Consider the following 22,614-nt stretch of genomic DNA (forward strand, 5'->3'; position numbering starts at 1 on the left):
AACATGATATTCTAAATGCCAAGGTGTCCACCAGAGATGTGATTCCATATTCCACCATGTGTATATCTAAAGCCTACAATATAATCAGCATTATCACTTGCAGGACTGGAAATGTTACATCCCAAAGCTAAATATAATTTCACCTGTACACTCTACTTATGTTGCCATTACACAAACTTTGTTTCCATATAAGAGCAATAGATATATAGCACAAGGGACACGTTGGCTCAGTGGCTAAGACGCTGAGCTTGTCAATCAGAAAGGTCGGCAGTTCAGCGGTTCAAATCCCTAGTGCCATGTAACAGAGTGAGGTCCTGTTACTTGTCCCAGCTTCTGCCAACCTAGCAGTTCAAAAGCATGTAAAAATGCAAATAGAAAAAATAGGAATCACTTTTGGTGGGAAGGTAACAGTGTTCCGTGCGCCTTCGCCATTTAGTCATGCCGGCCACATGACCACGGAGATATCTTTGGATAGTGCTGGCTCTTCAGCTTTGAAATGGAGATGAGCACTGCCCCCTAGAGTCAGGAACAACTAGCACATATGTGTGAGGGAAACCTTTACCTTTACCTATAGCACAGACTTATATACCACTTCATAGTGCTTTACAGCTCTCTCTAAGCAGTTTTACAGAGTCAGCATATTGCCCGAACACTCTGGCTCCTCATTCTACCGACCTTGGAAGGATGGAAGGCTGAGTCAACCTTGAGCCAGTGAGACTCAAACTGCTGACCTGGCAGTCAGCAGAAGTAGCCTGCAGTACTGCAGTCTAGCCACTGCACCACCATGGCTCTTAATAATAGCATCTCCCAATCTGCTGCCATATGTGAGTCATTGGAAGTGTGTTACTGAAACTATGAGTATGATATACAGTATTCTACAAGACATGTTGTTTGTTGCTGCCACTATATCTATGTAGCCTCTTTCCAGTCTCTAATACACCGTAGAGCAAATAGTGAAGCATGTTACAGTCATCCATTCTAATGGTGTGTCCCACCAACTGCACCTGGGCTCTGATAATCAGAGACTCAATGCTGGTGGACTTTGCATAATCCAAGATTTTTGTGTTGAAGAGACAGTCTTGCCAACAAATGCCAAGGATGGAGTGCACAGGACACATATGAAATTTCTCCACTGTGATGTGTCATTGATACAGAGTCCAGGAATCATATCTACATAGAAGGGAAGGGAGCATCATAACGTTGTAGACTTTCAGCTTTGTGGCAATACAAATGTGTGAATTGAGTGCTCTAATACACAGTTGTCCCAGAACCTGACTGATCTTGCTTATCTTGGAGTCCATTTCTTTGCCCAAAGACCCATTGTTCAAGAATTTGAAGTTATTTACATTTGACAGCTGGATGTCATCAACAATGATTTTTGCTTCCTTTGGGTTGGTATTTTGCATGTGCTGGTAAAGTACTTCAGTCTTTTTCAGGTTGATAGTCAGGCTGAAGAGCAAAGCAGCATCTTAGAATTTCTTCCGCATCCATTGTAGAACACTATCTTGTGCACCTGGAGTGCACAGTCATCAGCAAAGATGGGGTTTTTTTTGAATGACCCTACGAAGGTACTTTGTGCATCCAAGCAGCAGAGATTAAAGAAACAGCCACCTAACCTGATATACGCTTCCTTCTTCAGACCTTGGACAGTATGTCACAACGTGCAAGGAAGAACAGATTGAAAAAGACTGGGGCTAGCACACAAGCCTGCTTCACTCCATTAGAAATGGCAAATGCAGCTGGCATATCACCATGGTAAAGGACCTGTTCTGTCATTCCATCATGGAGTAGCCGAATCAACTTCACAAATTTTCTTGGGCAACCCTAGTATCTCAGGAGGGTCTAGTGAGTCTCCCTATTTACAGTGTCAAAAGCTTTTGTTGGGTCAGTGAAGACATGGTAAAGAGATTTGTTCTGCTCAATGCACTTTCTGTGAACTTCCACTTTTTTTTTCTTTTGTATTTTGTGTTACTGCTATATCTATAATAAAAGCAGGAGTGAAGGACCAAACCATTGTAGTCATTGTTGAAGTCTGGGTTAATTTCAGCCAGTATAGAAAATGGTTAAGGATGATGGGGTTTGGCTATAACTGAGAAAATGGCTTGTCAAGTTCACATGTAAGTAACCAGAAAGCCTGCATATTTACTGCTCTTACTTTAAGGGTTTGGGGACATCTCCAATCCAAAATGTGCGTGAGGTTCAATGAAGCTTATAGGACTGCCTGGATTTTCTATTGAATAGATGTGTTCTAGGATTAGTGTGCTAGGACATTTTGGAGTGACTTATCAAGAAAAACAACCACAGCTTTGATCTTCCATTCACCAACCTGTTCTATAGTACATCTTGTCACATGGTTGAAACAGTGTCACCTCAGGGCAGCAAGTTCATTGAATATTGTTTTGTTTTCCTGCTTAGACAAATGAAGTATAACTTTGCTCTTGACAAGTATAACTAGTGTACACAACAAATTGTCTCTCCAGTTATAACACAATACGCCTGCTTTGTTCTAAGGTCTTCTTTCCATCTTATCAGCTCAACAGTTTATTAAGTTATTTCAGGCCACTGCTTTTGACTCATGCTCTGCATTAAGTTATTCCAGGATAGTGCTTGTTTTTCCCTAGTTCTTGGGTACAGACCACATCAGGAGAGAGGTACAAACTAGCAGAATCCTGTAAAGTCCTTGAAAAAATATATTTATCAATCCAAGAGTAACTGAGGTCTCCTATGTAATCTTCTGCCTGAGCAAGGCATGGTCAGAGAGTTACTTTAGCAACTTCATCCAGATGTTCACTAATATTTAGTCATAGCCATTTGTGATAAGGCTTTAGTAGTTTTGAGCTCCACCACATCTAGTAATAAGAGAGCTTGAAATGATTCAGAATATCTCATTTTGAATGTATTAGTTCATATTGTATATAGGAAATAGGGTTCACTAATTGTAGTACAGATTCAGTTTGACTATCAAGAACTAAAGGAATTTCATTTCACTGAGTCTTTTGCTGATATACATTATCCAGTTGCCCTTGCACATTGTAGAAATCAGAATACAAAAGTTTAACTCATAATAGGGAACTAGTTTGGCAAGGGAGTTGAGATACCAAACTAGGAACTGGGAGACTGTAAGCACAAAGCCAGCTGGGTGACCTTGGGCCAGTCACTCTGTCAGTCCTTGGAAAGAAGCAATGGCAAACTGCTTCTGAATTTGTCAAAAAAAACAAAAACCATGCAGGGATTAGTCCAGGTAGTCACTAGGAGTCAAAAGTGACTTGATGGCACACAGGTGCATGTGTGTGCATGCACTCAAACAGAATCATAATTACCTGTGAAGGGGTAACTGTACTCTATTAACTTGGGAGTATATATTGTTTACCTGGTACAGTACCCTTTCCTTATGTCAGCTGCAACACCAATTAAAAGGTTTTTCATAGTTGTGAAAGGATATACCAATGGCACCATGGGCAATGTGATATATAAAATCATGCCAGGAATAGTTTTAAATGCCAGGGCTGCAAATGATGTTTCTCCCCAAGATGCAAACAGCTATTCAGGTCCAAATGTAAGGATAAATAGTATCAGACACTGGTGAGCTTCACAGTGCTCATTCACTGGAGTGGAATGAAGAAAGGAGACACAAAATGTTCATTCCCCAAAGGCACCTAACTACACCTTGGAGTTCTACTACACAATTTTTAAGATGAAAAATGTGACTGATCATCTATATATTAAAGAATAGTGAAAAGGTGTATTTATTGTTTCATTAAAATTGACATATAGTAGTATCTAATTCAAACCATGGCAAGTCTTTGAAGAACCAAATGTCCACACCTTTATCAATTTTGTCTTTTTAAAAATGTTCTTCCAGCAACTGAGAAGCTGAAATGATTCTCTTGTTGCAGCAAATGGCAGATGGACAAACAAGCAGACAGCTTGAAGCAGTTGCAAGTTTTTGGCACTCTGTCTGCATATTTCCAGTGCAATTCTATCCAATACTTCAGCCTAAGTCTGCTTGTATCTATCGAAAATCAACTGTGCAGGATAAAATGTGTTTGAAGAGAAAGAAAGATGGGTATGAAACATTGCTCCAATGCTTTTATCTTTGAATGAACAGTGCTCATGTCAATGTCAGGCATCCGATACTACAAAACCATTTTTGTAATGTTTTATTCCTTCAGTGTTTTGAATGTTCAGCTGGCCAGTAACATGTGCTGTGCCCTCAGTGCACAACAAAGGCGACCTACATTAGCAGGACTCATTACACATGCAGCTCTTTAGTCCTGCAAGCTGTTGTGAGAAGCAGCTGTTGCAATGTAGTGGGTGAAAGGTCAAGTCACTTCAATGGAAGGCATTTCCTTTGTCCAAACCACTCACTGCCTAAATCTTTCCCAGCCAATGATACAAAACTGTGCTGCTCCAAACCTTAAAATTTTAATCTGTACACAAGGTATTGTGTTGACTTACAAAAATAACTAACTCCCATTCATTTTTAATTATTATTAGAATGTTAAATTTCAGGGAGCTCCGGTTATCTCCATAGTATATACTAAGCAGTACATTTGAACCAGTGTTTTGTAGAGCTGCACACTGTAGAAAATGCACTCCTATTTTAAAAAGCAGTAAGTTTACAGCCCAGGACTAGAGCAGACACTTGTGCCTTAACCCCTAGTACTGGAGTATCTCCTGTTACATGAGCATTTCCTTAGATTAGATGATAGATAGATAATAGATGATAGATTGAAAGATCTAGATAGATAGATAGATATAGATAGATAGATATAGATAGATAGATAGATAGATAGATAGATAGATAGATATAGATAAAACTTTGATTGCAAATCCATTTCCCAACCACCCCTTATAAGTAAGACCATTACTACATAGAAGTTAGTCTTCAAAATTTATTACAAAATATATAAGATCTTCGACAGCAACATCAAATTTAAAAATTATTGCAAAATTGATCTTCAGTGCAGAATATATAGTCCAAAGGCCTCTGACAGATCAGTCTTCATTGAACTTTTTATATCAATACAATGGTACCAATGTGTACTATGCTTAGAGTCTTTTGGGGGACTTTTTAAATACCCCCATCAGTCATTCCTGATTACAGTGTCCACATATTGTTCACATGCCACCTGTATTCAGTTTTCCAACTTTCTCCCCTATTTTGCTACCACAAACATTTCATCTCACTTGGAAACCAGCAAGAGTTTTTCTTTTCTTCTGCTCCTTAAAACATGGGATACTTTTTTCAGCTCCAGACGTGCCAGCTTCCTTATCACTGCAGTTTAATGGGGACTTCCTGTTGGCATAAGCAGCCATCCCCGTCCCTCTTCTCTTCTCCATAAGATCCCACCGTGTGCTGACTTAGCGACTTAATCCAAGCTGTTGGACGGGCTAATCCCCAGAATCAGCCACTTGTTGGGTTGCCCAGATGTGTAACTCCAGGATGAGGAAATGCAACAAAAGGTGTGAGAACCTCTTCTATGCATTGGATGGTCAGCCTCTCCATCACTCAGGAAGGGCAATATTGGGCACCCAGTCATTCACATTTCGACTCTCCTCACAAAACAAGTTCAACTTGTCCAAGGCTGGATCTTTCCAAGCATCCTCGTTGGGATTCTACAATAAAAAATAAATAAAAATACAGAAGCTATTAGTGAAAGCAGTCAAATGAGAAACCATTAAATACTTTTATATAAAAATGTTTTCCTTGTAATAAAAGTAACAATATCCCAAATATCAGTTGTAATGCTTTTGTATGGAAACCAATGTGCTTTTTAAAATTGCTTAGTATTCGCATGCTATTATTTCAAGGCTGTCAATTAATGCACAAAATTGGTTTCCTTGAGAATAATCTATTGTTGGAAATTCATAGCTTTGAGTTTCTAGTCATAGAAATATATATATATATCTCCATGAGGCTTAAAAAGTTGCTCTAGCAGTCACTATTCTGCTAGAATAATGAGAAGTACGACTAGCACCACAGAAGCAACTCCCTGGGAGGAGGGAGGAAGCGAGAAGCAGGGGAAATCCCACACTCGACCTAATCCCTGCATAAAGGTCAAGTATTAAAAAGTCACAAACATACCGGGAAATTTTGCAAGCTCAAGGGACCAGCCCTCTTCTAAGCAGATACCAAAAAAAAAAAGAAAGAAAAAAAGCACCACTTACCGTAATGAGAATGCAGTGCAGATCTCGGGGCTCCCCAGCTTCCTCTCCGGCACCCACGATGGCAGCCAGTTTCTGGATGTCGTTTATTCTCACAATGTCAATGTCGTTTTCACAGCAGAAAGCCTGGATGAGGGTGAAGTGGATCTGGAGGGCAATGTCTCCCTCGTCTTCCTCATCTGCGGCCAAGACGCAGAAAGCCACGATGTCTGGATCGCTGCAGAAAAACGAGGGGGGAGAGAAGCAGATTAGCAGGGATCTGAGGATACTTTCCAACCACAGGGAATTGGGGGGGGGTGTAAAGGAGCTTAAAGCCCTCTCTCCCAAAGGACCAAGGTGGTTAGTTTAAAGGCAGGCCCCGTTGTTTTGGCCAGCCAAACCCGCGCAGACCGAGCAAGATACTCACACATTCATCAGCTTGGCAGATTCATAGACGCCGGCGGTAAGGCAGCCACGGCGCTGAGAAGCAACGAGCAGCTCCTGGAGAGCCTTGCCGGCGCTCTGCATCCTGGTTCCGCTTGCGCTAGCGCTGCTAGTGGTGCTACTGCAAAGAGAAACGGGGAGAGCGGGGATCAGTGCCGGGAAGGAGGAGAGAGTCGCGGTCTATCCGCGCCGGGGCTTAACAACGGACGCGCCGGTCTCCGGCTCAGCCTCGCCACCTAACTCAAGGAACAGCTTCGCGCGAGGTTCCCCTCTTCCCGAGCGTCCAAGAGCGCCTCGTCCTCTCTTTTCTCTCCCCCCATTTCCTTTCCCCGGGGCTCAAGCCTTCAAAAGCAGCCGCTCCGACGGGCTAGTCATTTACCTGTCGCTCGTTTCAGGAATCGGTTCCTGGCCGTGAATTTCCTCCAGAGTCATAATGGTCCAAAAGGCAAGGAAAAATAAATAAAACACCAGGGTTATCCACACAAGGGCTGGCTCCGCAGTTCGAAGGGAAAATTAATAATAATGATAATAATCTTCCGGAAAGCGGTTCGACAAAAGAGGATAAAGAAAAGGGAGATGAAGGGAAAAAAATCCACCCCCGAAGCCGAAGTTTGTCTTTGGTAATCCTCCTCCTATCAAGTCCCAATCGCGTCTAAATGCCGAGGAGCCGCGCTCGCCCTTTATATAAGGGCGGCGGAGCTACCGTGCCGGCAGCTGCTGGAATCTCGCCTCCTCTGATTGGCTGAGCGCGGCGTGTATTGTTATGTTAAGCCGAGAAGTCGGGTAGACCCGGCTCGTGCCGGGAGGCCACGTGGGAGGAGGGGGGGTTGTGGAGTGGGGCGGGGGGGTCGGAGAGCGGGTAAATAGCGTGGAAGGGGCCCGGGGGATTTTCAGTGCCTCGAATCTGCCACGGCTGCTTTTGTTATGATGTTACTAGGCAGACTGCGGCCGACATAGCTTCATCTTTGAAGCGGGCGGAGGGAAGAGCGCCGGATGACTCAAAGGAGCTTGTCTTAGATGGGCAACTTGTGGCATAGGTTCCGCCGACCGCGCTACAACACGATACCAGTTTTCCTTGAGTGGGTTTCTTTCTTGTTAAGAAATGGTTCCCTTCCCAAACCAAGCAATTTGTTCTGTTGTCAAACCCCAGCCAAATGAACAAGGCGTGGGCACTCCGTCGTGGGGGTCCCCACTTCTGCAGCTGTCCCAGAGGTCAGGTTTCTAAGGATCTCAAAAGTCCGCGGGTCTTTTTCTTTTTTGCAGAAGCAATCTGATATCGGGGGTTAATATTATTTTCTTTTGCTACAAATGGAGACTGAATGTGGCCAGTGGGGAGGGGGAGTAGCGGGGGCGACGGGAAGTTCCTGCAAAGTTCACCAGAATGAGAGTGGATCCAGTCCGGCATGCCTAATGAGCTGCTGCTGTGAGCAGATTGTGGAAGGCACACGCTGCTCGTTTGCATTTCTATGGAGACCTCACACAATAGCGGAGGTCTGGCGTGTGGCAGTTTGGAGGGCGGACAATTGAGGCTTTCTCTTCATAGTTGCACTGTCCACCTGCCACTGGCTGAAGATTTGCTTTGGCGCTGAAGGGCGGAGGAGAGGGGTGCGAGGAGGGAGTGGGACAATTGCATGACTCTCTCGGGTCGCCCAATCTGCTCCTGCTGATGAATGTCTCCACTTGTGTGCATGCACACACATTTCCAAAGTGCAATTGAATTTGGAGGCCTTCGGAGCACGCGATCCCGTCTCCTCCTCCAAAGGCTCCGTGATTCGGCCTTTGTCTTTGCCCCGAGCCGTGCTTTCATCAGCCTTTGTCTTTGCCCCTAGGCCAGGCATTCAAACATTGCAGGACATCGTTTAAGCACACTTGGCCTATGGCCCTCTCAGCTTGACTGGGACGGTCTTACCAAGTAGAAAGCAGAAAGGGCTACACCTGTTCTCAAAAAGGGTGGGCTCCCAAGTTCCTCTTTGGGAGTGAGAAATGAAGATTCAGATCCAAGGGAAAGGAAGTTCTCAGTGAGGGCCATGATTCATTTACAGAATTCATTGCAACAAGGTATAACAGACACCAGCTAGGAAGATAGGAGGCATCTCTTGGATGAAGAAGGGTGAGCTGTGCTGACTCAGGAATTCTGGGAGTTGAAGTCCACAGGTTGCCCACCCCATCTTGAAAAGTGAAGTCAGGATGGCTAAATATTCCAATATTAGTGAATGGATGACTGGGGAACAAAAGGTTTTATTCTGTCCTCCTGGCCTGCTTGTAGAATTTCCACGGAAGAAATGGATTGCTCTTCAAGCTGGAAGAGTATTCTTTGCAATTAATGGGGCGGGGCAGGGGGGGTCAAATTGTTTATTGGATTATTTAAAAAAAACTTTTTCAAATAGAGAAAAGAGCACAAATAATTTGTCTTTTGAATTAAATAATTGAACATCCAATTCATGCTGAGGTCTCCCCTGCTGTTGCCCCCCCCTTGCTTCTTATCTTTGGTTTCAGCAATTTTAGGTTAACATCACCACCTGCTGGATGATTGATGCACATCTTTCTGATTGTAATAATTGGCTTAACACTCAAGTTTCTAAGAGAAGAAATAAAGCCTCCCTGAGGATAAAATGCAGGCTTTATTCTGCTTACAGCAGATTAAAAAAACCCTGTTAACTCTTTTTGCAAATTCTCCTTACCCTCTGGGGTTTGTAGTCTCTTGTTCTGGCACATGAAAGCAGCTGTTTCTATGTATTGGCTCCTTTGAAAGGAGAACATTTGCAATGTGAAATAGAATTGTGCCACCTTGTGGATATACAAATCATGGCTTCCAGGGGGAAAAATGGGGATGCAATTTGGCTTACAAATTCACAACTAAGTTCTATTGAAAATATGCTCCCAAAAGTATTTCAATTACATACTGTAGATAAGAAATGTCACAAGTTAATACAGTCAATTTATGTAGTTGTCTTGTCTGGTACTAGCTAGCACTCTTTCTAAGAAGAAATAGAGGCAGGTGGAAACTTCCAATCAGAGCAATTGTAGTACTAAAGAGCAAATAGGACCACAGATATTTAACAGCAAAAGAGAGAGAGAAACATGCTGGTCTCCCACCTCCAAAGATATACAGGTAGTGCCAAAGTGAGTTTAATGACCATGTGAGGAATCTAGGGATCCAAATATCGCAGAATGATACCGTGGCTTTTAGAGCATAGAGTATTTAAAGAAGGAATCCAAATTGCCAGTAATAATTAGCATGACTTTACCAATTCTAATTACTGGTAGTATGAAGAAACCCCAGAGGACTGGCTGATATTCAATTAATTGCAATGTGGATTAAGTCATGGATTTGTGTTTAGGGCAATGAGGTCCAGTTTGTTCCATTGAAACAAAGGTAACTGAACTAGAGCAAAGAAATATGCAAATTAGAACTTTTGGGGTCTGGTTGTTTCACCCAATTCCCAAGATAACAGCTGAGAACAAAGGTCTTAAGGGAGAAGGCCATCATTTGAAGTGTAAGAATGTTTCAGAGAAAGGGACTTTGGATGATGAACTCATTCTCTTATATCAGGGATATTCTTCTGGAAATGGACAACTTTTGGTTGTGAGTAATTTAGTCATTACAAATTATATTTTGACTCAAGATGAGAATTTTAGTTTAAAGTTTAGTTGCGAAAGAGAACAGAGATACTTTCTATAACAAGCTTGGTGGGAAAAATTGAAATAGTGGAACACAATGAATACTAGACACAGACTTTAGGGAAACAACAAGATTTAAAATGCTATCATATCAAATAAAGTATACAATTTATTGTAGTAGAAGATATTGCAAGACAGAATCACAGTAGATTGCAGTAACTGACCACCCATATACCTTGGGTCAAGAAATATATCCAATCACATGCAAATTTAAGAAAAAGAAGCCAGAAAGGCACACAAGGGGGAAATTATTGAAATATTGATTTTTACACATAACCTCACATAGGTTTGTAATGTTTATGCTCAGGCTGCAGGCTCTTCTGCAATGAAGTTCCTCATCAAGGTTCTCTCAATCATGGAAACAGAGGACCTGTCCTTTAATACAATTTGATTGAAGAATTCTGGGAATTACAAAATTAGGTTTGGCTTAACCTTTGGATTGATTGACACACAATTGAAGTTGTTAGATTGATTGGTTTGTTTTTTATTGTTAAAATATTGTTTCTGGTGTTAAACAAATGCAGGCACTGCATGATAATACCATTATTATATTACTAATATCAAATAAATTGCATAGCATATTCAGTGGCCACAAATTAAAACAACAAATCCAGATCACCTGTAAGTATTTTTTAAACTGGGCTCAGATTGGAAGATGGAACAGTTGGTTTTCTGGAAAAACAATTAAAGTACCACACTACTAAGATCAGTAGCACAACATGTAATATTACACAAAGCTCAGGCATTTGTTCAGCTGGAGAGAATTTTATGTTTGGCTCATTCATCTAAGAAAGAAGTGCTGCATCTGATTTCTTCTACCCACAACAGTCAAATAGTAAGGCTAGAGCTTTAAAAGGCATATTTAGAGGTAGGCTGAGCAGCTGGGAGGTTGTTTGGAGCCGGTATGCTTTGCCTGACCTAAAACAAATGACACAAAAGAGGTTTCAAAGGTCACCAAATTACTTTTTCTCAGTCGGCATTTCTCTGGCTATAAAAGGGCCATTAGCGAGCATTTTTTAGAGCACTGGGAGAATTATATTCAACAGGGACATATATCTTCCCTTTCTGCTAAATATGATACACCCACCAGCATCTGGGTTAAAAACAAAAGGAATGCTGGTTTTCTTTAATAGAACCTCGACTGGAAAAAATGAGTTCAGTTCACATTTCTTTCTGAGTCCATTAATCAGTGGATGGGCCTTTTTATAGAATCAGAAGAGAGCATTAGGCCAGTGATGGCTAACCTTTTTGTTGTCACGTGCTGAAAGCTTGCATATTTGACATCGCGTGCCTGCACCCGTAATGCAATGCATGTGTGACCCCACCCCACATGCACCCCACCCCGTGCATGTGTGTGCAACCCCCATTCATGTGCACGTGACCCCCCCATTCTCCGCCCCTCACACATGTGCCCCCCCTCGCCCATTTTTGCCTTCCAGGTTGGTGCAGGAACCTTTCCGGGCCCAAAAAGGGGCATGGAGATTCTTCATGCAGCACCCTCATGCTCCGTTTTGGCTTCCAGATGGTTGCAGGAGGCCTTCCAGGTCCAATATATGGAATGGGGGGGGGGTATTGCTTTGGGCCTGGAAAGTCTCCTGCATCAACCTGGAAGCCAAAATGGGGTGCCGGGGAGGCCCTAAAATGCAATGCGAGCTCCCACGTGAGTGTGCTCCCCATGCATGCACATACATGTCCCCCCGCATGCGCCCCACCCTCCATACATGCACGGCAGAGACCTGAAGACCAGCTGGCCAGAGGGAGGCGCGCATGCATGTGCAGTGAAGCTGGGCTGGGCTGATGGCTGGTTTGGCCACAGAGATCACTCTGCGTGCCACTTGTGGCATATGTGCCATAGGTTTGTCATCACAGATTTAGGCCATCAGATCCAATTTCTTACTCAGTGCACCTTTCCAACCTAAAACATACACAACAGATGCGTGCTTGAATATATCCCCAAAGGGGGTGCTTAATAAATAAATGGAATTCTTAATAAACAATATAATTATTCATAGAAATTCATCCTAATATTACAGTTACAGACAAAGCCTAATTTCTAATTCTGTTCAAACTTAAAATTTCAAATTGTAGTATAAAGAAAGTATCATAATTCAGACTACCACACTGGACACTTGATTCCAGCGTTGAACTTGGTTGCCGTTAATGTTCCAATTGAAGTGGAACCTCCCTTTCTGTAATTTAAACCAATTATTCCAAGAAATGTTGGCCTTCTATGTAACAAACTTTCAGATACTTTATAAGTCAGTGTTTCTCAACCTTAGCAAATTGAAGATGTCCGGACTTTAACTCCCAGAATTCCCCAGCCAGCGAATGCTGGCTGGGGAATTCTGGGTGTTGAAGTCTGGACATCTTCAAATTGCCAAGGTTGAGAAACACTGTTATAAGTACTTGAGGAACCTCCTTTCAGTCTTCTCAAGGCAAAGCTGTCTTAATTTCTTCATACTTTCTTCACAGGACATAGTTTGCAGGTCTCTGATCATCTTCTGCGACCTTCTTTGAACAAGTTTTAGTTTCTCCAACTCATTATAGAAGTGTCCAGTTTTGGCCACCCTACTTGAAGTCAGTCCTGCCCAATGCAAATAAAATGGAGTATTGCAATATGGACTAGACCCATGATGGCAAACCTATGGCACACATGCCAGAGGTGGCACGTAGCACCCTGATGGCACACAAGCCATTGCCCCAGTTCAGCTCTGCCACACATGCACACGTGCCTCCCACCAGCCAGCTGGTCTTCAGGTCTCTGATGTGCATGCGCAGGGGGTTGGGGCAGGGTAATTGTGCATGCATGCACGGCAGTGGAGGCATGCGGAGGGCACACACACATACATATAGGGGCACGCACACATTGCATTTTGGGGGTTTGGATGCGCATGCGCTTTGGGCACTCAGTCCGGAAAAGATTAGCCATCACTGGAGTAGTCTCTAGTCACAAGAGGATGGTGCATCATAGAAAAGAGGGAGACATAACAAAAAGTCATCATACAGCACCCTAAACATGGATTTTTTTAAAAAATAGAAAGAAAAAACAGCCCTTTGGACTAAACAGGGTAATGCTTTAAAGTTGCATCAGCTTGGTAAGGCTATTGTGACCTCTCTTCTGCTGCCATTATGATAAGGTCTCCATTGTGAAATCATCTCCTGATCTCCAAGGTCAGAGAGGCCTTTGGTAGTCTTCTGGGCCAGTTGGATCTGTGAGCTTTTGAATGACTTCTTTTCAATATGTTGTTACATATTTATCATTATTGATTAGCTAGGATGCTTGAATTTATATATGTATGTATGCGTCTTTTATTTATCTATTTTCTTCATAAAGGGAGTAATTTATTCCCTTGATTTATTACATTACCTTTTTACAGCTACTTGTTGATCATGTATAAGTATTTATTATTTAGGTCTGTTTGTTGATTGGTTGGTTTGGAAAGACAAGACAGTGAAAGATATAGACAATGTAAGTACAATTTTTTAAATGGCTTCTATATTCCAGAGCAGTGTGGAAAAGGAGATAAAAGCAATAGCAGTCACAGGGAGGTCCAATTGTCTGTTCAAATTCATTTTTTCCTCTGTGGCTGCTCCTTTTGACAGCCTCCAGTTATAAGGAAAAAGTTCTCTCTGTGGAGATACATCCCAATACAATTAAAGATAGTGACAATCTCAAATCCCAAGGAAGCATCTGCAAAAAAGCCATTAGGAACTTTCCATCATACTTGATGTATTGAATTACAACTAAATTGCTGTCATGTACTGTAGATGAAGAGGGACGCGGTGGCTCAGTGGCTACGACGCTGAGTTTGTCAATCAGAAAGGTAGGCAGTTCAGCGGTTAGAATCCCTAGCACCGTATAACGGGGTGAGCTCCCGTTACTTGTCCCAGCTTCTGCCAACCTAGCAGTTCGAAAGCACGTAAAAAATGCAAGTAGAAAAATAGGAACCACCTTTGGTGGGAAGGTAACAGCATTCGGTGTGCCTTCAGTGTTGAGTCATGCTGGCCACATGACTACAGAGACATCTTCGGACAGCACTGGCTCTTTGGCTTTGAAACGGAGATGAGCACCGCCCCCTAGAGCTGGGAACGACTAGCACATATGTGCAAGGGGAACCTTTACCTTACTGTAGATGAAAGTGCATTAATTCCTGTTGCTCATCCCTTTACCCTATTGTTCTAGGATACAAGTGTGGTCCTTCTTTCGTAAAATGACATCAAAGGTTTCCCCACTTCGGAAAGAAGGAAAAAATAATCAAGAAAAACACACCAGCAAACAGGACAACGGGGGAGATATTCCACCAGCATATTCCCCTGATATTCAAATAAATAATGGAGAAAAGGTATATTTTTTTTAAAAAAAAAAATCTTCCAAAGGATGGCTATTCTGGGGAATGGCAAAATAGTGCGTTAACATCACACGTCATGATATCTTTGTAAAGTGATGCAAGTTATATAATCTGCTTCCTCTCTAGACTGACATAATTTACTTAATTCACAACAGGTGTCTGATATCATGGCTCAAATGGCAACACTACTATATATTTATATCTCTCCCTAACATTCTGACTTTTGTAACTTCCAGGGCATTGATATATTTATCAACTTTTTGAATGCCATGAATACTGTCTATGGCCCATTGGCAGAAAAAGGAAAAATAGTGGAAACAATTGTGGTAAGTGTATACTTCTGTATCATTTGTACCAACAGTATCAGAGCTATGATGATATCAGTCATATAATGGTAGTCCTCTGGTAACAGTAGAACTTGGGATCAGAATTTCTGTTGCTGCTGTGGTCATAAAGCACAATGTCAGATAACTTCCTGTTGCCATTGTTAAGCAAATCACTACTGGTTTTTAAGCAAGGAAATCATGTTTTTGCCATTTGCTACTTTCTGCCAGCTTCCCTATTGGCTTTGCTTATAGGAAACCGGTAAAGAAGGTCACAAGTGATGATCTTGTGGCCATGGGATGTGACCGACATGAGAATTGTGAGTATCACTTACTCAGCACTTTGTAAATTTGATCAACTATAAAAGTTTATGCACACAGAAATGTATGCCTGCTTACTTTACGTGGAAAGATTGGTGATCTGTACAGAAACATCATTTTATTCTTTTCCTTTGGGGGGGGGGAGAAGAAAGGGAACAGAAAATACCAACAATATGCAAAGTCACTGATATAGGTGAACATTTTTAATTGATCCCAGTAGCCTAATAGGGGCTGTTACAGGTTACATGTTAGAGGTTTTGCTTTCTTTGATCACCAATAACCAGATTGACCCAAACCCAATTAAAAAGCATGAAAATTTGGACAATTGATCTGATTTTTGACTCTCCCTTCAGTGGCTGGTATGGGTGGGGATGTGCATGCATGGGGGGAAGACTTCTTTTACAGAAGGAAAGCTTACAAAAACTAGTACAGAAATGAGTATCAATAATAAAACTGTTTTCCATTTTACACATCTATGTTCTATAAACGCTTTATCTACAATATATGCTGTAAAGTCCAGTCTTTATAGTTAAGATGTGAGTTATAGTAAAAAGAGAGCATCAGTGATTTTTAAGATACAGTAATAAGTTACCAAATTTGTTTGTATTTATTGTGAAAAGAGGAGAGTCTTTATTTTTTCTTTTTCTTTGCTTTTCGATTTCTTCCCCCTTTTTCTTTCTATTTTTTAATTCTATGTTTTAAGTTTATATTTGCATTTTTAATTACAATCATTAATAAAATCATTTCTTTAAAAAGGGAAAAAGGACTGGGCCATTAATTTTTGCGTCTACTGGTATGAAAACAGATTTTAGTGCAGATTATTTTCTGTGTGGGGGGCGGAATGTCTGGAAAGAGATTAGCAGCTTCCTAAAGAAAAGAACATCTAGAGTAGACTCTTTATCTTTAGTACTTTCTATTTTGGAACTGCTGGAATATCCTCAAGAAGCTGTAGGAACATGGGCCAATGCCTGTAATAGGCACAGAATTAATTTTCTGTTCTCTGTTATTTTCTCCTAGGAAACCTTGGAAGAACATTATAACCACTCTCTTGCTCTTTTTCTTCTGATAAATTGTATGAATGCAGTTGCTAACTTAAGGTGGGTTTTATCTTCAACAGTCTATAAAGAATATTAAAGCGATGTGGTTTAAGATTAAAAATAGTTCTCTGGATGACAGAGAGAAAGCTTTGCTTTTCAGAAAAATAAGCAAAAAGGAAAAAGAGCTAACAAATCAATGACGAGGTACCATAGTATCTATAAATCCTGACAATTCAACAATTGACGGCAATAAATCGAATATTGTTGGTTCTTCCAAAGGATTTAAAGATAAATTCTGGATCCTCAAACTTATTGTTTATAAAAATCTGTTTTAAAAAAAGTGCCTCAAGCATCTTTACCTCCTCCCCCCACCAAAATGGACCAAGTCTGTTCATTTATTCATATAAAGATTTCTATTCCCTTTTCTATGATGCACAGAAAGTTGCACGTATTGCAAAAATATTAGAATATGATACTGCATATCTATGTGTAAACAGAATAATGTTGACTCCAACAGAGCTGCTCCCTCACAAGAAGGAATGTGAACTGTCTAGGACCATGGTCTTGTAGGGGATTTATGAGCAGATAATTAGGCTTTTGGCAGCATCAGGAGCACAGAGTCCCTCCTAATAGCAGACTTTCTGTATATGTATGTAGTTACAAGCTCTGGTCAGCATCTTGTTAACTGAGAATCTCACACCTCCTGCCAGCAAAATCCAGCCACCCATAACCCCAGACCTGGAAACACGGTTGCTGAATATTGTTTTAAGACGTCTCATAGGAAATGGACCTGAACGGCAACTAGAAATCTGTGATAAGGTAAATTTCTATTGAGATTGAATATATTAGAATGTGAACCTATCGGATCTATGATACTTGTCTGATGAAAAGTACAAATTTATATTTAATCTTGAACTAGGAGGGAATTTTGCATCTTTCAGGGAAAGTGAAGAAGCCAATATACATACTCCATTATTGTTGCCACATGATTCTTAACGGTATAAATCGTTTTTCAAAATAGGATTTCATGAGGCAAAACAATATAGTTTTCTATAGCATATTCCTGGGAATTGGTTTGGCACAGGGCTTTAAGATAATATTCTGGGAGACCAGGGGTGAAATCCAGCAAGTTCTGACAGATTCTGGAGAACTGGTAGCAGAAATTTTGAGTAGTTCTGAGAACCAGCAAATACCATTTCTGGCTGGCCCCAGAGCGGGGAGGAAATGGGGATTTTGCAGTATCCTTCCCCTGCTGTGTCCACCAAGCCACGCCTACAGAACCGGTAGTAAAAAAAAAATCATTCCACCACTGTGGGAGACCATGAGTTCTAATCCTGCCTTAGGCATAAAGCCACCTGGATAACTTTGGGCCAGTCACACTCTTTTGGTCCCAGAAAAAAGGCAATGGCAAACAACTTGTCTAACCAATTGCCAGAAGTCAAGACTAACTCAAAAGAACAACAACCACCCGCATAACTCAGATGTACAATTTCTAGAGAGCAAGACTATAATACAGCAATGATTTCCTCTATTTTCTTGCAGACCCTATATAGACAAGCTTCCATGGCTTTTGCAGCAATGCTTAAGGGCTTGTTGGCTGAGGCACCAACAATAGAGCATCTCCATAACATCCTGGGGGTAAGTATTTAAAAAAAGATGAGGGTGAATAATAGCCCCTAAATAGACAGAGGAAAGGAGGAACCAACCAGCTTCTTATCCTCACTTCAGCTTTATATGCTGTAGGAACAGAAGAGAACAGAATAACAGAGTTGGAAGGGACCTTGGAGGTCTTCTAGTCCAGCCCTCTGCTGAGGCAGGAAACCTATGAGGGAGCAGGATTGGCATGTGTCACTGAAACTTAGCTGGGCAATGAAGGATGGGTACCTCTTTTGGAAATTTATCTGACAGGGTTTCATGTCACAGCTACCCCTCCGGAAAGACATTTATGTGATTAAATTATTCTGGAATAGGTTTTTTTCCTTCTTCCACAGCATTTCACAAAGTACATAACATCCAACAATCGTCTAGAAAAAGTCCAGGCTATCAAGGCCACCAATTATCTACTTATGGAAGCTTATCATAACCTTGGTCTTCATTATGATGTAAGTACCTCATCTTCGTACACTAACCTGAAGATCTAGGATGGGAAACAATTCTAGAGATGAGTTCAAAACATCACTGCTTTCATTTAATCTATGAAATCTACAGCAATGGAGGGTGCTCCTAGAGATGGCTTTATAGGGGGGGGGGGTTTCCAGCTGCTGCTGCTGCTGGTTCACTCAGGTGAACTTGATGTGTACATGCGCAGTACTAAAAGAAATGCTTCTGCACATATGCAAAAAACAATATGGCGACACCTACAGTGCTTCCAAAAGAACCGGTTCAAGGGCAGGGCAGGCCAAGTTACTACCTACTTGGCCGAACCGGGCCAAACCAGTAGGAACCCACCTCTGCTTTACAGACTTTGATGCTTGCCACTTGGAGAAGGCAAGTGAAATTAGTATTTTTCCAGTCAAACCTTAATTAGCAGACCAAAAAAGCAGAGATGGGTTCCTATCGATTCAGCCGAATAGGTAGTAACTCAGCCGGACACGTGACTGAACCAGTTCTATCCTTTGCGGCGCCATCTTGATTTTCTGTTATGTACATGCACAGAACAACAAAAATTTTCAGCCGCCAAACCAGTGGTAATGCTGTCAGGAACCAACTCCTGCAAAAAAGTAATAGAAATAGAAAATTTATTATTATTGGATAGAAAGTAAGAAGTGTTCAAATGTTGGTTGAACATTTCTAATTCTTCAATATTTTCTCTTCATTCTTCCAGGCTTATGAAATGAGAGAATATTTGGGGAAAATCTGGCACTGTCCGAATAAAGACAAACAATGATAAATTTTCTTTCCTCCTTATCTACCTGTGCTTGGTGTCTCTCTCACTCTCACTCTATCTGTGTATCACACACACACAAACACACTTTTTTTTCCTCCTTAATTTCTTTGGTCCTACCTCCCAGCTTTCTTTTGGTTTTCATATCACAGCGGACTCACTCAGTGGTGGGTTTCAAAAATTTTTAGAACCTCTTCTGTAGGTGTGACCTGCTTTGTGAGTGGCTTGCCGGCCATGTGACCGGGTGGGAGTGGCTTTCCAGCCATGTGATGATGTGAGAATGGCTTGGCAGTCATGTGACTGGGTGGGCGTGGGCAACTTGTAATATGTAGTGAAACTCACTTAATAACGCTCTTGCTTAGCAACCAAAATGTTGGCTCAAAAACTCTGGCATTTGAAGCACACAAATCTTAAAGCTGTCAAGTTACAAGACCCTTGTACCCCTAACCCTTTAGAAAAAAAACCCCAGGGGTGTTCAAACTTGATAGCTTTAAGACTTGTGGACTTCAACTCCCAAAATTCCTCCTCCAGTCATGTTGGCTCAGGAACTCTGGCATTGAAGTGTGCACATCTTAAAGCTGTCAAGTTGCAAGACCCTTGTACCCCTAACCCTTTAGACAAAAAATCCCAGGGGTGTTCAAACTTGACAGCTTTAAGACTTTAAGGTTTAGATAGAACTCTTAGAGGCGGGCGGGGCGATTGGTGAGCTAGCCAATCAGTGAGCAGCAGGCGGAGCAAGCATGGTGAGGACCGGCGGGGGGAGGGAGCTGGAACCGGTTCTAAACAGCACAGTAGATTTGGAACTTCTTCTATAGAAGAGGTTAGAACTGGCAGGAACCCACCCCTGAACACACCTCTAATCCATTTTCTTAGCTGAAATGAGATAATTATATCTCATTATATCCTTTAATAACCAAAGTCTCAGATTTGGTGTCTATAGAGTGTTCCTCTGCGCCTCACCAGGTTTTCTGTCTTAAGAAATTTTTTTTTACAAAAAGTTGATCGATTCTAAGTAAATTGTGTGCCTACATGCATGAATTTAGGATATTTTTTATTTTTACTTTCTGTGATCATCATAGCAGGTATGCCTACAATACACTTTCCAAATTCCACATGTCCCCACAGTCCTAAAAAGAATTAGGAACTATTAGTACAATGCTTTGGCACCCAATCCACATTAGGGACCGAGGATGTCCATAGGAAGCGATGAAAAAAGTCAAGATAGCAGCTGTGCACATAAAATCCAGCTGAAGCTTTGATTGCAGTGTCACAGCTGCCATATTGACTTTTTTTTATCATACCTTGTAGACATCTTGCAGGGGCTTCTTTGGTATATTTGAATTCAATATAAAGCAGTATTTTTTTCAAGTGCAGTTGCAACTTAATGGGTAGATGACAATAAAAAGTAACTAATAGCAATAACCTTTTTTAAATGCCTGCTTTGGGTTTGATACACTCAGTTCTGATCATTTCTTCATATGAGGAAAGATGGAAGAGAAAACTATAATCATCAAATTTTATACTAGTGGCTTGTTTGGAACCAGGTCACATAAGCGGCCAGTAGGCACGTGCACATGTGTGAGCCACCCCCATCACATGAGCAGTGTTCACTTGCAGTTACATGCTAAGCTCCTCGTGTGAGTGGCAGCCACTTGCGCACCCCTCACACAAATGGAGCTGTGCGCACTCGTGCAAGCCCGCCTGGCACCCATAGGAACTGTCCCCTCCCCTCCACTCCCCCTGTAGGTCCTCCAAGCCAGAAAGGTTGGGGACCACTAGACTAGAAGATCTCCAAAAAAAATTATATCATCATGAGAACTACCTCAGCACAAAAGCAACACAAAAAAAGCCTTTTGACATGTAGATATAAAAATTTGTAACAATTTTAACATGAAGAAAGTAAAGGACATTACAGTATGATATTAAATAGAAATGTATTAAATAAAGCTGTTTTGTGGGAAGCAAAGTTTTGGGTTGGTTTTTTTATATATATATATTCCTCTTTCACCATGATCTGACAAAAATTTTTCCTTAACCAGAATACCTACATTAGTTCTTATACTGTGAGATAAAGAGAGCTTTGGTATTGCTTGCAATGATAAATTTGTTACCCTTGACATCAATTTAGATTTGTTTCTTTTCACTGATAAGCAGAACTGTATGTATGTATTTTTAAATGCTATTAATATCCTTGTAGGAATGTGGAAAATCTTTTTTAGGAAAGAAATTTGTACAAATGTAGAAATACATCATCTCTATATTTCAGCTTTAACATGATACCGCACTAAATTTCCATTAACTCCATTTCTTTCCTCTGCAACACTTTCAGTTTCATAGCATACTGTGTTACAATTGAATCTGAATTATAAAGAATATTCCAAGTTATATAGTCAATGAAGATTACTTCCATTTCAATGTACATAGAACCATCTCCTTTGGGTGCATATTTATCCTCAGGTGTTAATTCCACATGAGCCAGTAGTACTTAGTAAGTAAACGCTCCTGGCTAATTCATTGAGAATAAATACTATTGAACTTAATGGACCTTTTTTTTATAGCATTCAGTTATAGGATAACATGCTTTATCATTAAAGCCCCTCATTTCCTCTTAAACAACATTCCTCAATTTCCTCTTCATTTAGCTGTGTTAGATTTTAATTCCCATTATTACTCATCTCAAAGATCATGCTGGGAGGGAATTCCAGAAACTGAAGTCAAAAACATCTAAAGTACCAACTGAGGGTGCCTGCCCTATAGCATGGAGAACTAGTCTGTTCCGGTTTTCCCTGTGTCATTACAGAAATACAGCTCTGTAACTCAAATATGCAAGATCTGATCTGGCTACATAAGCTATTATTGATTCTCTAATCTATTGAACCTTAATTTAATTACCCATAGACTATGCTACTGCAAAAAAAAAGTTTCTAGTTGCTAGGAAACATGCTAGGGAGAAAGAAAGGTTGAAAATATAAATACTATATTTGACCATTAGATGGCAGAAGAAGTACATTCTTTCTTAATCCCAAAGGAATACAATGACATTGGGTGTTACAGCCTGAAAGGAAGCCCTTTTTAATAAACATTTAATGGTTTTTTTCCCTTTCCTGAAATGTTAAATGAATACCCAAAGGTTTAAATTCACTTTGGCCCCATTCCTAGAAATGCTTTGGTTTTATTTTTATATTTATTTAATCTATAAAGCTCTAAGTGAAATGTTCTATCATATTCTAATAAAGGAATCACCACATCTGCAGGAAGTATTTCATTGATGTATAGCACAATCTTATCCAATTTTGTCTACTGATATATTATTGCGTGTGTATCTCACTTTTCATGTAGGAGCTCAAGAAGGTAAACTTGAGGATTTCATCCCATGTTAGTTTCATAATAACAACCCTATGAAGTGGTTGGGTTGTAAGATATTAAGT

The 22,614-nt window shown here is 41.0% G+C and overlaps 2 protein-coding genes across 2 annotated transcripts; one reads left to right on the forward strand and one right to left on the reverse strand.

Annotated features, from left to right (window-relative positions):
• Positions 1–4,881: 4,881 nt before the first annotated feature.
• On the reverse strand, positions 4,882–7,231 carry GADD45G (growth arrest and DNA damage inducible gamma). Its single transcript, XM_087715894.1, has 4 exons — positions 6,971–7,231; positions 6,575–6,712; positions 6,172–6,385; positions 4,882–5,619 (listed from the first exon to the last, which is right to left on the reverse strand). Exons 1-4 carry the CDS (start codon positions 7,021–7,023, stop codon positions 5,509–5,511), a joined length of 516 nt encoding a protein of 171 aa, XP_087572020.1. The 5' UTR covers positions 7,024–7,231; the 3' UTR covers positions 4,882–5,508.
• Positions 7,232–13,445: 6,214 nt separating this feature from the next.
• On the forward strand, positions 13,446–19,189 carry LOC106543855 (uncharacterized). Its single transcript, XM_087716321.1, has 9 exons — positions 13,446–13,566; positions 13,686–13,741; positions 14,456–14,615; positions 14,858–14,947; positions 16,283–16,362; positions 17,013–17,121; positions 17,845–17,940; positions 18,294–18,404; positions 19,127–19,189. Coding segments are annotated over exons 2-9 (711 nt in total). The 5' UTR covers positions 13,446–13,566; positions 13,686–13,739.
• The last annotated feature ends 3,425 nt before the right edge of the window (positions 19,190–22,614 follow it).

This window comes from Thamnophis sirtalis, unplaced genomic scaffold, assembly GCF_051295495.1.
Source record: "Thamnophis sirtalis isolate CommonGarterSnake01/CBP01778 unplaced genomic scaffold, rThaSir2_p1.2 scaffold_5, whole genome shotgun sequence".
In the NCBI taxonomy this organism is placed as follows: Eukaryota; Metazoa; Chordata; class Lepidosauria; order Squamata; family Natricidae; genus Thamnophis; species Thamnophis sirtalis.

Bases quoted from the DNA above. Each gene is read 5' to 3' on its own strand.
- LOC106543855 (XM_087716321.1), top strand. The intron at 14,616-14,857 runs GTATATTTTTTT...TGTAACTTCCAG, and splicing joins AAATAAATAATGGAGAAAAG to GGCATTGATATATTTATCAA. The intron at 17,941-18,293 runs GTAAGTATTTAA...CTTCTTCCACAG, and splicing joins ATCTCCATAACATCCTGGGG to CATTTCACAAAGTACATAAC.
- GADD45G (XM_087715894.1), bottom strand. From the start codon at position 7,023: ATGACTCTGGAGGAAATTCACGGCCAGGAACCGATTCCTGAAACGAGC. The intron at 6,713-6,970 runs GTAAATGACTAG...TTCTCTTTGCAG, and splicing joins ATTCCTGAAACGAGCGACAG to TAGCACCACTAGCAGCGCTA. The intron at 5,620-6,171 runs GTAAGTGGTGCT...TTTTTATTGTAG, and splicing joins TGCACTGCATTCTCATTACG to AATCCCAACGAGGATGCTTG.